Source organism: Dendrobates tinctorius, unplaced genomic scaffold (assembly GCF_039654945.1).
Source record: "Dendrobates tinctorius isolate UK_male_01 unplaced genomic scaffold, ASM3965494v1 ptg000293l, whole genome shotgun sequence".
Lineage (NCBI taxonomy): Eukaryota > Metazoa > Chordata > Amphibia > Anura > Dendrobatidae > Dendrobates > Dendrobates tinctorius.
In genome coordinates, this window is record NW_027361960.1 from 18,978,141 (window position 1) to 18,994,707 (window position 16,567).

General features: G+C 43.3%; 2 protein-coding genes across 4 annotated transcripts in view; both read right to left on the bottom strand.

Moving 5' to 3' along the window:
• Positions 1-644: 644 nt before the first annotated feature.
• Positions 645-4,074, bottom strand: LOC141072957 (uncharacterized). Of its 2 annotated transcripts, XM_073560239.1 has the most exons (3): positions 3,742-4,074; positions 2,347-2,510; positions 645-2,245 (listed from the first exon to the last, which is right to left on the bottom strand). In XM_073560239.1, exon 3 carries the CDS (start codon positions 1,744-1,746, stop codon positions 700-702), a length of 1,047 nt encoding a protein of 348 aa, XP_073416340.1. In that variant the 5' UTR covers positions 1,747-2,245; positions 2,347-2,510; positions 3,742-4,074; the 3' UTR covers positions 645-699. The 2 variants fall into 2 exon arrangements, with proteins under 2 accessions (XP_073416340.1, XP_073416342.1); XM_073560241.1 differs by lacking the exon at positions 3,742-4,074 and having other exon boundaries at positions 2,347-2,660.
• Positions 4,075-6,414: 2,340 nt separating this feature from the next.
• PACRG (parkin coregulated) overlaps positions 6,415-16,567 on the bottom strand; it is a 792,905-nt gene continuing 782,752 nt past the window's right edge. For both annotated transcript variants that reach the window (XM_073560176.1, XM_073560174.1), the window contains one exon: positions 6,415-6,774. In XM_073560176.1, the coding sequence (XP_073416277.1) occupies positions 6,614-6,774 (161 nt within the window). In that variant the 3' untranslated portion in view covers positions 6,415-6,613. The remainder of the gene's footprint in view (positions 6,775-16,567) is intronic.

Below are 16,567 nucleotides of genomic sequence, written 5' to 3' on the forward strand. Positions count from 1 at the left end.
TACCCAGGCCTAGTGTTATGCTGAAGTGAGGATGCCAAAAGTAACACATTCTGACTTCAGAAGGTTATCACACATGGGCAGGAGAATACACATAAGAGGTAAACTGCAGCATCGCTATAGTCTGATAGCAATATATGCAGACTGAAGTGATGCTGCAGGTTAAAACTCATGTGTATTCACCTGCCCAGGTGTGATAGTTATGATACAAGGGCAGGGTATTGTACATATGGCATGTATTTTCCCCATCATCTCCTCAGTTTATCAACACACACTGAATAAAGGATGTGGTTATTTACAAGGTATATCTAGAATCACCTTGTCTTGTATCACAAAAAGTTAAATGATGATGGTAAAACGCACCATAGTCAATTAACTTTTTATGATACCTGGCAAGATAACAATAGATACTCCTTGCACTTAACACCATCCTGTATTCAGTCTGTGTAATATTAGCTGACTGAAGAGACTGGTGGGGAAAATACAAGTCATATAGATTTGTGTTTTTGACTACACATATCTTCAAGACTGTCACAAGAAACATGTCAGTAATGGAGCTATGTGGTGGCAAAAATGCAAAGTGTTCGGCGCAGTGTGTGTACGGCGCAGCGTGTGTAGGTGGCGAAAGACACATTAATGAAACCGTATTTTGTGAAAGCAGAATTGCACATTTATTTTTTTAAAAATAAAAAAAAATAAATTTTATTTTGAAGGACGTTTGGGGAAAGATTGGGATACTTTGGGGGTGTGGAGAGACAAGGAACGGCTGGAAGTTGAGGAAGGGGTTCTAGGTGAAGAAGCGACTAAAGTAGTGGGGGAAGGGAGCTCAGGGATGGAAATGGAGGCAGGTTGAGAAACATTAGAAGGAGAGGGGGGAGTGACAAACAAAGTCTTTTGTTTCTTGTGCTTCTTTGGGGCAGGAGTATCCTGCCTGGACCGACTACCACCATGTGACCGCCTTACATTGCTTGACCGCCTGGAGCTGGTGGACCGTGTCCGTAATGAGAAAAAGAGGGAATGTGGGTCAACCCTCTGCTGTTTGGTGGTGGTGGTAGCAGTGCTCCTTGAAGGAGAATATGTGGTGTCGGTGCTCCTAGAAGGAGAAGTGTTGTCGGTGCTTCTTGTGGGTGAAGTGGTGGCGGTGCTCCTACGAGGAGAAGTGGTGGCGGTGCTCCTAGTAGGAGAAGTGGTGGCGGTGCTCCTAGGAGGAGAAGTGGTGGCGGTGCTCCTAGGAGGAGAAGTGGTGGCGGTGCTCCTATGATGAGGAGTGGTGGTGGTGCTCCTAGGAGGTGAAGTGGTGGCGGTGTTCCAAGGAGGAGAATTGGTGGCGGTGCTCCTATGATGAGGAGTGGTGGCGGTGCTCCTTGATTGATGAGGAGTGGTGGCGGTGCACACATAATGATGCTGAGTGGTGGCGGTGCTCCTAGACGGAGATGTTGTGTTGGTGCTCCGAACAGGAGAATAGGTGGCGGTGGCCCAAGCAGGTTGTGCAGTGGCGGTGCGCCAAGATGGTGGAACGGTGGCGGTAGTGGTGCTCCAAACAGGAGCAGCGCTTACCATGGTGGTGGTGGCAGGGGTGGAGTGTCCAGCAGCACTCGGCATTGGTGTGGTGTAGTGGTGCCCGGCTTGGTTAGGAATGCAGGTGGTCGTGCAGTGGTATGCAGAAGTCGGTACTGTGGTGAAGCGAGTCAGTGGTGGCACAGGTGGGAATGACACCACTGACTGCTGCACGTACTGATTCTGCTGCATAGCCTGTTAGTAAGCAGTTTTGAAGGCCTGTAACACATTCAGCTGTTGCTCAGGACTAAGGTGTTCCACCATGTTCCGTTCAATTTTACTAAAGAAATGATGCGCTTGTCTGTTGAGGCCGGCCTCCAGCCGGTCAAGGCGCTGGTCGACAGAGTGGAAGCGGTGTTCCATGTGGGTAAAACCGCGTTCCATGAGTGAAAAACCACTTTCCACTCTGTCTGACAGCGACTTGAGGCTGGCATGAAAGGCCTCGCTCAAGTGCATGAACTCGGGCAAGACAGGCCTGTCCGAGGCCCTCTGCCGCTGGCGGGTAGTGCCCGCATAACCAGTGGCAGAGTCCTGGGACAGGGGAACACCTGATTGACCAGCTTCCTGGTCACCAGCTGTCCGTGTTGCTGACCTGCAAGTTGCTTCCTGGCTGTCGGATGGCTGGGACGGGTCTGAGGTCGATCGATGAAGGACCGCTCCAGGGACAGGTTGTAGGGTGCTGCTCCAGGTGCTGTGGAAAGAAAACTAAAACATTACTATCAAGCATTTACAAGAAGCATCAGCTGTGGAATAGAAAAGCACAGATTATTAAAAAAAAAATAATAATAATACTTATGCTCTAGTGGCAAGGACTGGTCTTAGGAATGCCAACTCGCGATGATAGCGGTACTTTGCTCTGGTCCTTGCCACTGAACCACTGCGAACCTGTCCCTCTGCACGAACATCAGTGTTGAAGCGATCCTTCATTGAGCGCCAACGTGTGCGGACTTTGTTCACTGTTGAAAAAACAAAGAAAAAACGTTACACAATGCACTGATGGCAACATCTGTATCATCACACATACCTGAGTGAACTTGGCAAACATTCAATGCGGCATCACAAAAGAATTCAATGCACAATGCAGTCACTGTTGATCCTGAGGACACTGGTGTGTTTACTGCAAGAATATATCTTGCAAGAAACACACCAGTATCATCATCAGCAACAGTTAAAGCATGATCAATAGAGCAATACAATATCCAATGCAGTCACTGTTGATCCTGAGGACACTGGTGTGTTTCCTACAAGAATATATCTTGCAGGAAACACATCAGTATCATCATCAGCAAAAGTTAAAGCATGATCAATGCAGCATTACAATACACAATGCAGTCATTGTAGATCCTGAGGACACTGGTGTGTTTACTGCAAGAATATATCTTGCAAGAAACACACCAGTATCATCAGCAGCAAGAGTTAAAGCATGATCAATACAGCATTACAATACACAATGCAGTCACTGGTGATCCTGAGGACATAGGTGTGTTTCCTACAAGAATAAATCTTGCAAGAAACACACCAGTATCATCAGCAGCAAGAGTTAAAGCATGGTCAATGCAGCATTACAATACACAATGCAGTCACTGTTGATCCTGAGGACACTAGTGTGTTTACTGCAAGAATATATCTTGCAAGAAACACACCAGCATCATCAGCAGCAACAGTTAAAGCATGATCAATGCAGCATTACAGTACACAATGCAGTCACTGTTGATCCTGAGGACACTGGTGTGTTTACTGCAAGAATATATCTTGCAAGAAACACACCTGTATCATCATCAGCAACAGTTAAAGCATGATCAATACAGCATTACAATATCCAATGCAGTCACTGTTGATCCTGAGGACACTGGTGTGTTTACTGTAACAATATATCTTCCAAGAAACACACCAGTATCATCAGCAGCAAGAGTAAAAGCATGATCAATGCAGCATTACAATACACAATGCAGTCACTCTTGTTCCTGAGGACACTGATATGTTTCCTGATAGAATATATCTATCAAGAAACACAACAGTATCCTCATGAACAAGATTCTTGCCATGATCAATACAACAGTAAAAAACACAAAGCAGTCACTGTTGATCCTGAGGACACTGTTATGTTCCCTGATATCTATCAGGAAACACAACAGTATCCTCAGGAACAAGAGTCAATGCGGCATCACACAGCAGGGAAATACTTACTAAACGCCTTTTTGGAAGCTGCAGAGGCGCTGTCCCAGCCCTCCATCAACACAGTGGCCATCTCATTCCAGAGCTGCCGGGTCACCACAGTATCCTTGTACTGCTGGTCACGGCTGTCCCACAATGGGACACGGTCCTGGACAAGGCAGATCAGGTGCTCCAAGTCGAAATAGATGTCTTCATCCCGTTGTGGAACCTAGAAATAAAAAAAATTTATAATCTTGGAAATTGAGGAGAATGAAATAGAAAAAAAGAAAACATAAAAGAAGAAAGATATAGAAGATGAAAAACAGGACAGAAAAAAAGGAGTATAAAAAAATGTAAAAAAAAAGGGACATTCAAAGACTGGATACTTACATTGCATCTCCTCACCAGGACTTGGCTAGGCTGCTCCCGCTGTTCCGCCTCACTTACTAGGTCCAATGCTGAGGTCTGTAAAAGAACACAAATTATTACCCAGCAGCTATACTTACACAAAGGCAGCAAGATACTCACCTCACTCTCTGCTTGGGCCAGTTTTTCTTGGGATGGCGAATATTCGGATCCAGAAGACATGCTGGAATAAAAAAAAGCATTAGTACATAATAAATTTTAAAAGACAGGCACATATATAGATTTTAGAATACCCACATTTTAGCTGCTGAAGCTGTTATTCAAAGTTGTGTCTTGTCTCTTGCTGGGTGGGTGTATTCTCTCTTCCAGGGCTTCTTATCTCTTGCAGACTGTCTGTAGAGTGAGTGGTCTGGCACTACAGACCCCTTCTTTTATGTACACTCCTCCAAAACAATTTTGCTTGTTTAGGGGGTGGATTAAACAAGTGTCTAGACATTGTTTACTCTGAAATCGCACGCGCTCACAAAGCGCTGATGTGCGCACTTCACAGCGCACGTCAGCGTCCCCATAGACTATAATGCTTTTTTTTGTGCATTGCGTGCGCACACGCGTGCATGGGATTTTTTAACGATGCTGGGCGGAACAAAAAATGCAACATGTAGTGTCTGTTGCGTCTGGTCGCACACCTGGAAAATGCATAGCGCACAAAAACACTGGGGCACGTGTGCAATCGCTAGACACTGCGCCCTCCATTTTAAAGATAGGGGACCATTGCGCGTACAACCGATAGCACACGATCCGCTGCGCAATAAAACGCTAGTGTGAAACCAGCCTTAGCCGGACAAAAGAGTGGTTTCTGCAAAACATTTCTGTCAACAAATTGTTGCTGGAACCCTTAAAATGTATGGACATGTGAACATAGCCTTCACTGTTTCTACATTTCCGAGTGACTGCTCTGGGCATAAATGGTTTTTACTAGCAATCCATCTTTTGTAGGCGAATCTTAGGTAAATCTACAGATATATGACCTCATTCAGACGCTGCCATCAGTGATCATCACATATAAAAAAAATAAATGAATACGTTTCTCTCACCCATTGTAATGTTAATCATAGACCGTACACAAACTGCACACTGATGTCATCTGTTTGCTGTCGTTGATTTTCTCAGGCTATGTGCACACGTAGTTTTAGATCCTGTGGATTTTTCCGCATGGATTTGGAAAAATCTGCAGGTAAATTCTGAGGTCAAAAGACCTGCGGTTTACCTGCGGATTACAATGGAGAAGGTGTGAAAACGCAGTGGAATCCACACAAAGAAGTGACATGCTGCGGATTGTAACCCGCAGCAAATCCGCGCTGAAAAATCTGCAGCATGTACACAGCGTTTTTCAGTTTACCATTGAAAACAATGGTATTGTACAACGCAGCTAAATCTGCTGCGGACCCGCAGAGCCTGAAACGCTGCGGATCCGCAGCAGAATCTGCACCGTGTGCACATAGCCAAAGACCCATAGACTTGTGTCGGTGATTTTGATTGGTAACTCCAAACAAAAATGGACATGTCTCAGTGTTATGTTTGATAAAAAAAAAACATGAACATGTGAATAACTCTAAAGATTATAATGGTACATGTTCTATCCTTGAAATATATGTAGAGAATGTGAGAAATGGATGTTGTAATGAGGCCTACATCAAAGGACCACAAGTGTTTCAATTATTAAAATCAATCACTTTCTAGGTGAGAATGATAAAATAGCAAAGAAGCTGCAGGATATTTACCCTCTTCCTGATATCCTTCTCGGGGGGGACTTTCCTGTGGTCAGGTAATAAAGCTAATGTAAGGTATAGATATCAAACCACCTATGCAAGCTCTTCGTTAAAAAACATCCAAGGGATTTTGAATGTAGACAGATGGCAATAGATATGTAGCGTTCCTAGGCTTGATGAAGTATATGAAGTTATTATAAAACCCCTTCTAATATATGACAATTTTAGTAAACATTCCCTGAAATGTCACTTTTCCTTAATGTATGCAATAATTGAAGTGGTTTACTATGCAACTGGACACTTTACATGGCACAGCTGCCGAAAACTCACAGCTGAACCCGCTAGTTCTTTTCCATGACAAACACCTATTAAGTAGTCAGCGCAAACCCTCATTAAAACCTCTGACATCACCCTTAGGGCAACAGAACACAGAGCAGCAATTGCTGAATTGCATATGAAAATTATAGTTTTATTGTCTGTACAAGTGAAGTCTTAACTCTGACTCTCATTTCAGTCAGCTCAGCCATAAAGAGCGTATTCTTTCATGGTACAAAAAAAGCACAGTACACCATTGTAATGTATGAAACAGTCAGTGTTTATGTATTCCATAGCCTGGTGCACAATAGTACTAACAGTCAAATGGCCAAAAGATCCCATTTTAGCAGATGTGAAGAAAGAAAGTCATAAATAACAGAAAAATTAACAAATTGGAGTGCTGTTTCAGCAACACACGGAGGCCTTTGAATTCCTCCCTCTTATTCCATTTTATTCTAGTTTAGCAGGCAGGATTCGTAGGTAGGGACCATGTATTTTATATTGATGAAGGCATCTTCTCCTCCATGACGTTCAAAGGCTTCTAGTGTTTCCTGAATCAAGTCTCCGATGTTTTCACGTTTTTGCTGGCTGTAGTCAATGCCATCTCCGGAGTTAACTGCACGAAGAAGAGACCACTGTTAGTTCTCAGCCTCGTTTATTTTTTTCACTTTGATGCTACACGTAGTAAAATACTTACATACTTGCCTAACCAAAAACATTTATATAATAATAATGATTAAAATAATTCTTTTATAAAGAAGAATTGGAGCTTTTAGATACCTAGCAGACATATAGAAGAAAAGCAACAACCAAGTGATTACACAGAACAATGAAAACTGCAATCATTCCCTTATTAAAAAGAGAAATTTCCTAAAACGCTTCCATCTCAGTGTTCTCAAATACTTTGAAAATCATATAACATTTTCTAAAGAAAGAATTCATTTTTGTTCATGGAGAAACTTAACGGGTATTAAAAGGTCTTCCATAAATCTGAGCTATGTAGGGAATTTATAGACTTAATACAATGGCCTCTTCTATTCTGTTTAATTTACTTCACATTGTGGAGCAAAAATTTGCAAGGGGAATAGAAGATAAAAGTTAAAGAATAAAAACTTTATGAGTGTAAACTATTGATTTACTATAACAAGTGACTCTTGTCAGTTCAGTCTATGGGACCAAAGTCTGCATAATTTACAAGAACTATTCATTATTTAAAGTGCTTTTGTAAAGTTTTTCAAAGTGACCTACAACTAAAAAGGGCGACCAAGGGATCGATACTAATCATATAGAGAAAACAATTCATGAGCTATGAAGCATTTTTTCCCTTTAATTTGCAAAACCTTTTAATGCTGCGTAGCTTAGATATCCACAAATCGTGCTCACAGATACAGACTGATCAACCATCTGCCATTCATACTGGCAAATACAAATAATGTCAATCTGTGCTATCTAGTTATCATGCATTGATTATAAAACAGAGCACTAACCTCATCTAGTAATCATGCACATTTCACACGCCACACACAGAATCTATGCACACAACACCACTCATACACACTAACCACATACTGCACTTGTTACAGTCCAATCTTGGAACTGCCCTGCAAACTAGACCACAAAAAGGGCAGATATTGTGCTATGCTGCAGGAAAAGAGAAGGTTCTGAGCTTTCCCAGGGAATTTGATGGCTAAATTATATCAAGGTGGTTCTATAATGATCCCTAATATGGCTTTCCAAAGTTGGCAACTATGTCTGCACAGATAAAGCACTTTTCTGAAACTTTTATATCAATAGATTGTTCTTAAGCCAATAAACATTAGGCTAATGTCAGCTGAACAACCGACATTGACGGGTTTGGCCAGCAATGTAATATTTACCGGGGCCTGGACAATTGATTGGCGGGGAAGTTAAGGATCCAGTATATTCGATTTTAGTCTGCCATTTCTTTTGTTCTCTTGGAGATAAGCAGCTGTCAGACATGTCTGGCTGTGGCTCTCTCACAGAAAACACAGGAGTACTCGGCAGAGCAATCGTGCCTACGGTATATATGGAAGAGAGAGCTGCCGGCTGAATGATCGTCATAACCATCTAATGTATATGGTGGGATTTAGAATCAATTAATCTAGCAGTACATCTCTTTCCAGTTAGTCCCATAAAGGGCATGTAGCACTTGTCAGAGCACCACTACCCTTTCCGTCAGCGCCTCCCACCAATATGAGATTGATAGGTAATCTTAAAGAGGTATTGTATCCAAGGTCCAGAAATACCCATTTATTCAAAAGGTTTCAAGTGTGTTAAAACCCAAACATATAACAAACAAAATGCACTGTTCTGGTGATGAACTTAGGATCCTAATGCTGCATGACAACGGTGCTAAGTTCTTTGAATCCATGTGTATAAACTTATAAAACTAGGTACGCTTCTAATAGGTCTTCAAAACTTTTTCTCTAATCTAATCTGCTTCAACTGTCTAGTGAAGAAACATAATATGTGTTCTGCTAAGCAATATATAAGATTTTCATACAATAAGTGACACGTAGAAAGCCATTATTCTATTTGTCAATGCTGGTAGCTTGTATTTTTAGTCCAAGCAATTGGCTCAATCACGGGCATGTTCAATCGACCACGCTTCTTCTTAGCCAAATCTGTCCACTGCTGGTTTTTATTTCCCTATGATTTTTTATAATCACATTGCTGAGATTTCTTAAAACAATAGGTTGAATAGCATGAATAGCAGCTTATCTATGTCCAAGTTAAGGCCCCGTCACACTAAGCAATATCGCTAGCGATATCGCTGAAGCGTCACCGATTTTGTGACGTTATAGCGATATTGCTAGCGATATCGCTATGTGTGATACTTACCTCCGACTGGCTCCCCCGCTGGTTTTTGCTGATCGCGCGAGTACGTCCTGGGCCGTTTCTCGTCAGCTGCTTCCTGCTGGGCTTCCTGCTGGCGCCGACGAGCGACGCGTGGACGCGGGCGGGAGGACGTCTTCATCGCCGCGTCTGACAGGTAAGTAACAACCGCTGCTGCATCGCTACATCGCTAGTGAGATCTGCCTGTGTGAAAGCTCACTAGCGACCACTTAGCGATGCACCAGCGATCCTGACCCGGTCATATCATTGTCGGGATTGCTGGTGCATCGCTAAATGTGATGGGGCTTTTAAAACATCACAATGACAGGATAATTCTCTACTGACAGATGCAAATAAAAAGGTTTTCTTTAAGAAATTAGTAATATCAGCAGTTTACAGCGAAGGTCATCACCCTAAAATATATATTCAACTATATTATCAGACCATTAAAGTGTTAGACTGGCTGAGGCGACACACACGATGTTGCATATATACTGTATATTCGTCATTCCGAAATTCTATAGATTATAAAATCTTCCTAAGAAATGTCAAATCTGCTATTACCATCTTTCCTTGTAATTATGGAGCAAGCAAAACTACAACATACTACTTCAATACTTCAAATGTAACACATCTATAGAGTCAAGTAGTGTAAAGGGACTGTGGACACCTACCAGATCCCTTGAACTAGGAGCATCCAATTCTATCCCTTTCCCCCAGAGTACTCCTGAAGTTGGAGACGCTGGGTTCTCGTACCTATGTTCCTAACTTACCCCTTATCTGATCCCTCCCCCAGAGAGGTGAGGGGCTGAAGTTTATAGGAAAACACCAACCAGACAGACAGGATTAACAGACAGGGGATAAAAGAAAGCTACAATCATAAAAATACACTCACAAAATAATAGAGTGGGATGCAGAGGAGGTATAGGAAGGGGAAACCAATTTTGTGATAAGGAAAAACCAACTGCACGCTAGAATCTTCAGAATAACTCTCAAACCGCCAACTCCAAACACTGAACTTTTTCCTCCACTTACAAAACAGGAAGTAAAATTATCACTGGAAACTCCCAAGTATCAGTGGCGATCATATATATCAGAGGGGAATGTATAAGGCCTCTTTCACACATCAGGTTTTCGGCGTCAGGCACGATCCGGCGCTTTTGACAGAAACCGGATCCGGCGAAATGCAATGCCGGATCCGGTTTCCCCCCCATTGACTTGCATTTGCGCCGGATCGCGCCGGATGGCCATGCGTTTCATCCGGTTTTCGCCGGATCCGGCAATGTGTCGCGATCCGGCGTCTGGAAAAAACGGAGACTGTAACGTTTTTTGTCTCCGGCGAAAAAGCCGGACACGCCGGATCCGGCGCGTCCGGCTTTTTCACACAATGAAAGCCTATGAGCGCCGCAATGCGCCGGATCCGGCGAAAGCCGGATCCGGTGGCCGGATCTGGTTTTTTGGGTCTGAGCATGCTCAGTAGCTCTGCCCACAAGACATATATAAAAGCAAGACAGTGGGACCCACAGCCACACCCAACATGCCACCCAAGAAAGCAACCAAGCGCAGCAGGAGAAGGCAGGAGACCACTGCAGCACCATCAGCACCACCACCCCAAATGGAGCAGCAAATGGAACATGCTGAGGAGGGGAGGCCAGCAGCAGATGAGAGACGGTAATTATCAAATCCCCCATTCCTCCAAACTAGGGCTATTGAATATCAAGATATTCATTGGCCCTTTGTTTCTCTTTATTCAACAGCCGCCCAATAGATGCAGCAGCAGCAGCAATGGCAGCAGGTGGAACACCACCCACAGGCATGGAGTGTGGCCACCAGGAAGACAGCACATCATCTTCTGGGAGCCCTCCCTCGCATCGTCAGCGTTTGACGGTAAGTTTTTATTTCCAAAATCCATCATCTCTGTAATATATGTCTATTCATTGCCTTTTATTTCAAAACAGGATTCACAAGATGAAGAGGAGCTCCCAGAAGAAGAAGGAAGGGGTGGACAGACACTTGGAGTGGGCTCACAATTGGTAAGTTTTTTGCATCAAACGCAGAAACACAACATCACACTACACACAACACATAGAAAACAATGTTCTGCAGACCACACACAGCAAACAAATGCCTACATCCAAAGACATAACATTTTTTGTTTTCTTCTCTAGTCTTCCCAATCTGGTGCTCGGCCAAGAGGTCCTCGCAGTGCCTCCCAGGGTCGTCGGCGACAGCAACGCGGCGGTCACCAGCGTGTAAGTATAAATATTTTTGCTTTTTTTTTTGCACTTTTTATTTCATTTCTTTTGTGGAGGCTAATTATGTTATTTTTGTCTTTTTCTTTAACAGCCTTCACAGCGTGCTCCCGACTCTGACGGTGAGGATGGAGGACTCGATGTGGACCACCTCATCGATCTCGTCAGAGAAAGGGAGCCGCTCTGGAATATGACTGACCGCCGCCACGCTGACCTTATTGTTACCCGACGACTCTGGGAGGAAATCTGTTCGCTCCTTGTGGGCCGCTGGGAGGACCTCGATGTTCGGGCCCAGATTAAAGAGCGTAACTATATACAGTACCGGTTGCTTGATGTAAACCAGTGTTTCCCGAACTCCAGTCCTCGTGGTCCCCACGGATCATGTGTTCAGGATTTCTATTTACTATGGAAATCCTGAAAACATGACCCCTGGGGACCATGAGGACTGGAGTTTGGGAAACACTGATGTTGTATACTAACCACTTTGTCCTTTCTCGTTTCAGGGAACAGAATTGTGAATCGGTGGCGGTCTGTGAGGGATCGTTTCAAGAAGGAGTTCAATAAAGAGATGCGGGCCCCGAGTGGATCTGGAGGACGCAGGAGCAAGTACAAGTACGCAGAAGCCCTGTCGTTCCTCCGGGAAACAATGGTCACTAGAAGGTAAATATTACACACCACATGTGAAAAAAAATGTTAGATGTAACTTTTTTTTTTCAGCCAGGGCCATACCATGTATTTTAATTGTTTTTTTTTCTCTTTATTCTACAGCACGGTGAGCAGCACTCGGGAGCCTGCACGATTGGACCCTTCTGAGGCGATCCCTGAGGAGACCGGCACCGAGGGACACTTCGACCGCCCCGGTACATCTGCACCTTCCCAGCCTTCCCACACATTCGACCCATCTGTCCCATCCACCAGCACAGGAGCATCGTGGCCGCCTACATTACATGAAGCTGCTGGTGAGGAGATCGCTTTCCCTTTACCCCACCCTTCTGCCCCTGCCACCTCTAGTACACCTGCGGGTACTGGGCGGCAGCGGCAGAGGGGTCAGGAAAAGAGTTATGCGCCACAGTTCTTGCATCTGAATGCATCTTTCCAGAACTGTCTAAAAGTCTTGTCAGAGCAAATCTCCACAGGCTTTCAGCAGATCAACTCCAGCATTCTGGAGGTGAAGACACTTCTGCAAACCATGCATTCAGAAGCAAGATCTTCGCCAAACCACACCTTTTTCAGGTCTGTTGTGGAGCGCATGGCAACACTATCTCCTACCCAGCAGATGCATGTAATGCATTCGTGCCACGGTGCTCTACAGCAGGTTACCTCCCAACCTCCACCTCCCACCACTGTAGTTCCTCCACCTGCACCCCCTCCAGCCACTTTCCATCCTCCCCCTCCTATTACATCTGCACCCCCTCCAGCCACTTTCCATCCTCCCCCTCCTATTACATCTGCACCCCCTCCAGCCACTTTCCATCCTCCCCCTCCTATTACATACCAGCAACCTCACCAGTACCAGCAACCTCCCCAGTACCAGACATCTCCCCACTTCCAGCAACCTGCCCCGTACCAAACTCCTTCCCCGTACCAAACTCCTTCCCCATACAACTTTCCATCAACATCATCTGCTCCTACAGTCCCTGCCCAACCCTCCACTCCACCGCCCACCACCTCTTCTGCCTCCCACATGTCCACCCATTCTGTAGCTTTTTCCACACCATCACCTCTAACTGTTCCTTCCCCACCACGATCCCAGTCCTCTCTCCACACTCCCATTGTCGAAGTGTCCCGCAGCCCCTCCAGCAGTATTTCCACCCCACACTACACCGAGTTATAATGTTTTTTTTGTAATAAAAATGCCCATTTGGTTGGTTTCAAACCTTTATTAAAAAAGTTTTTTTAACTTTAAAAACAGTTTACACAAAAAAAAATATTTTAAATAAAAGTTAAATTATTGTTTACACTGGTTGTCTGTCATTTCTTTCTGCGGCGAAATATGTTTAAAAAAAAGGTTAAATACAGGGTATTTAAAAGGTAAAAAGGTATTCAAAACCAGGTATATAACTGTGGGTAAATTTTAGCTTTTTGCCACAGTTGTGTTCCTGGTTGTGTTTGAAGCAAAGTATTTCACCTGAAAAGTTGTGTTTATTGTTGGTGATTTCCTAACAATGTACACAACTTTTGTTAAAAGGTGAAATACTTTGCATAAAACACAACCAGGTACACACCTGTGGCCTAAAGCTAAAAATAGTAAGACCATGACAAGATAGCCAACTTTGGTTGGCAAAGGTATATACTGTTGGTCCAGAAGGTACACAAGTTTGGTTAGGGCACAAATCTTTCACACTCTGTCATCCCGCCAGTGTACTCTGCCTTGAGATGACATAAAGTATAGTGCAAAATTGTCCCTCATTACTGAAACCGTCACAGAACTTCTAGTGGTAATATTTCCAATGACAACATCCATCTTCGCCAGTAACTTGCTCTTCTCTCCAACCTGCACTTTCTCCTCTACAACCTGTCAAAGAAGGGCTGTAGGAACATGCTATATATAGTTTTCCAGTAGCCAATCCCGTTCGGAAGGCCACAAGGGTCAATTTTAAAAACCAGATCCGGCGTAATCCGTCGAAAAACGGATAGAAAAACGGATGAACCGGATGAGACGGATCCGGTTTTGTCTGTCAAGAACAAGACGGATCCGGCAGAAAACCGGATCCGGCACATCAGGTTTTACAAAACATTTGCCGGATCCGGCATTCCGGCACGACGCCGGATCGCGCCTGACACCGAAAACCTGATGTGTGAAAGTAGCCTAACACTGAACAGCTGAGACAATTCAAGCTGGAGAGCTCCAGGAGTTCAACTGAACTGATTAACTCTTGCCATGACAGCGAGGAAACCTGCACTGTTTAATTGGATGGTGAAGCAGTTCTAATAAGTGCAGGAGTTTGTGTATCCAGATGCCAGGATCTTCTGCCCCCTTTCTATCATGGTATCTCAATGGCATCTACACTTAATATTCTGCAGTACTATATTTTAGCTAAATTTTTACTATAATTCTCATACTGGTGCTTATATCATAGAATCATAGAATCATAGAATCATAGAGTTGGAAGGGACCTCCTGGGCCATCTGGTCCAACCCCCTGCTCAAAGCAGGATTCGCTAAATCATCCCAGTCAGATGTCTGTCCAGCCTCTGTTTGAAGACTTCCATTGAAGGAGAACTCACCACTTCTCGTGGCAGCCTGCTCCACTCATTGATCACTCTAACTGTCAAAAAGTTTTTTCTAATATCTAAACTGTGTCTCCTCCCATTCAGTTTCATCCCATTGCTTCTAGTCTTTCCTTGTGCAAATGAGAATAAAGTTGATCCTTCTACAATGTGACAGCCCTTTAGATATTTGTAGACAGCTATTAAGTCTCCTCTCAGTCTTCTCTTTTGCAAACTAAACATTCCCAAATCCTGCAACCTTTCCACATAAGACAGGGTTTGCAGACCGGTCACCATTCTGGTCGCTCTTTTCTGAACTTGCTCCAGTTTGTTGATGTCTTTTTTAAAATGTGGTGCCCAAAACTGGACACAATATTCCAGATGAGGTCTGACCAAAGAGGAGTAGAGGGAAATAATGACTTCACGTGATCTAGACTGTATGCTTCTGTTAATACATCCTAGAATTGCATTTGCCTTTTTTGCTGCTGCATCACACTGTTGACTCATATTCAGTCTGTGATCTATTAGTATACCCAAGTCTTTTTCACATGTGCTGTCACTTAGCCCTATTCCTCCCATTCTATATATGCTTTTTTCACTTTTATTGCCCAGATGTAGTACTTTGCATTTCTCCCTGTTAAAAACCATTCTGTTAGTTGTTGCCCACTTCTCCAGTTTATTTAAATCTTTTTGAATCCTCTCTCTCTCTTCTCTAGTATTAGCTATCCCTCCTAGCTTTGTGTCATCAGCAAATTTAATCAGTTTAGCCTCAATTCCTTCATCTAAATCGTTGATAAAGATGTTGAACAATACAGGGCCCAAGACAGAGCCCTGTGGTACCCCACTTGAGACATTCTTCCAACTGAATGTGCAGCCATTTACGACCACTCTTTGGGTCCGATCACTAAGCCAGTTATGAATCCACCTAACAGTTGCCTTGTCCATTCCATACTAAGTCATTTTTTCAATAAGGATTGTATGAGAGACTTTGTCAAATGCTTTGCTGAAGTCAAGATATACTATATCTACAGCATTTCCTTGATCCACCCAATCAGTGATTCCGTCATAGAAGGAAATTAAGTTAGTCTGACATGACTTATTAGTTACAATCCCATGCTGACTCTGTTTGATCACTTCATTATTATCCAGGTATTGACATACATGTTGTTTAATAATTTGTTCAAAGATCTTTCCTGGTATAGAAGTCAGACTCACCGGCCTATAGTTGCCTGGGTCCACCTTCTTCCCCTTTTTGAAGATAGGAACAACATTTGCTCTTCTCCAGTCTTCTGGCACTTCTCCTGTTCTCCAAGAATTTTCAAAGATTATGGAGAGGGGTTCAAAAATTTCTTCTGCTATCTCCTTCAGTACTCTGGGGTGTAATTCATCTGGACCTGGAGACTTGAATTCATTTAGGTTAGCTAAGTGTTTCCTCACTATCTTCCTGTTTATAGATATCCTGGATTCTTCTATTCCCTTAATAGGACAGTGAATAACAGTTGGTGTTACATTTCCTTTCTGAGAGAAAACAGATGCAAAATAGGAATTTAAAAGTTCAGCCTTCTCAACATCCTGTCTTACCATTTCATCATTTTCATCCTGTAAAAATCCTATAGCATCTTTGACTTTTCTTTTACTTTTGACATATCCCCAAAATCCTTTATTATTGCTTTTGACATCTCTTGCAAGCCTCAATTCATTTTCAGCTTTAGATAATCAGATTTGTGCCCTGCAGGTTCTGCAGACAGCATTATATTCTTCTTTAGATATGCCTCCCTCTTTCCATTTTATAAACATTTTTTTCTTCCTTTTTAGCATGTGCTTAAGTTCTGTGTTCACCCATCCTGGTTTCCTTAAATGCTTCCTATTCTTCCCTCTTTTCGGAATTGTTAACAACTGTGCTTTGAGAATTTCATTTTTCAAGATTTCCCATCCTTCCTGGACATTTTTGTCTTTAAGGATATCCAGCCATTGGATCCCTCCAATTATCTTTCTGAATCCCTTAAAATCTGCCTTTCTGAAATCTAACCTTGACGTCTGAGTCTTCACAGGTCTTCCGCCTCTAGTTATCCAAAATTCTAAAATAGCATGG

Excerpts from the sequence above, each read along its gene's own strand:
- LOC141072957 (XM_073560239.1), bottom strand. The coding sequence starts at position 1,746 with ATGCAGCAGAATCAGTACGTGCAGCAGTCAGTGGTGTCATTCCCACCT.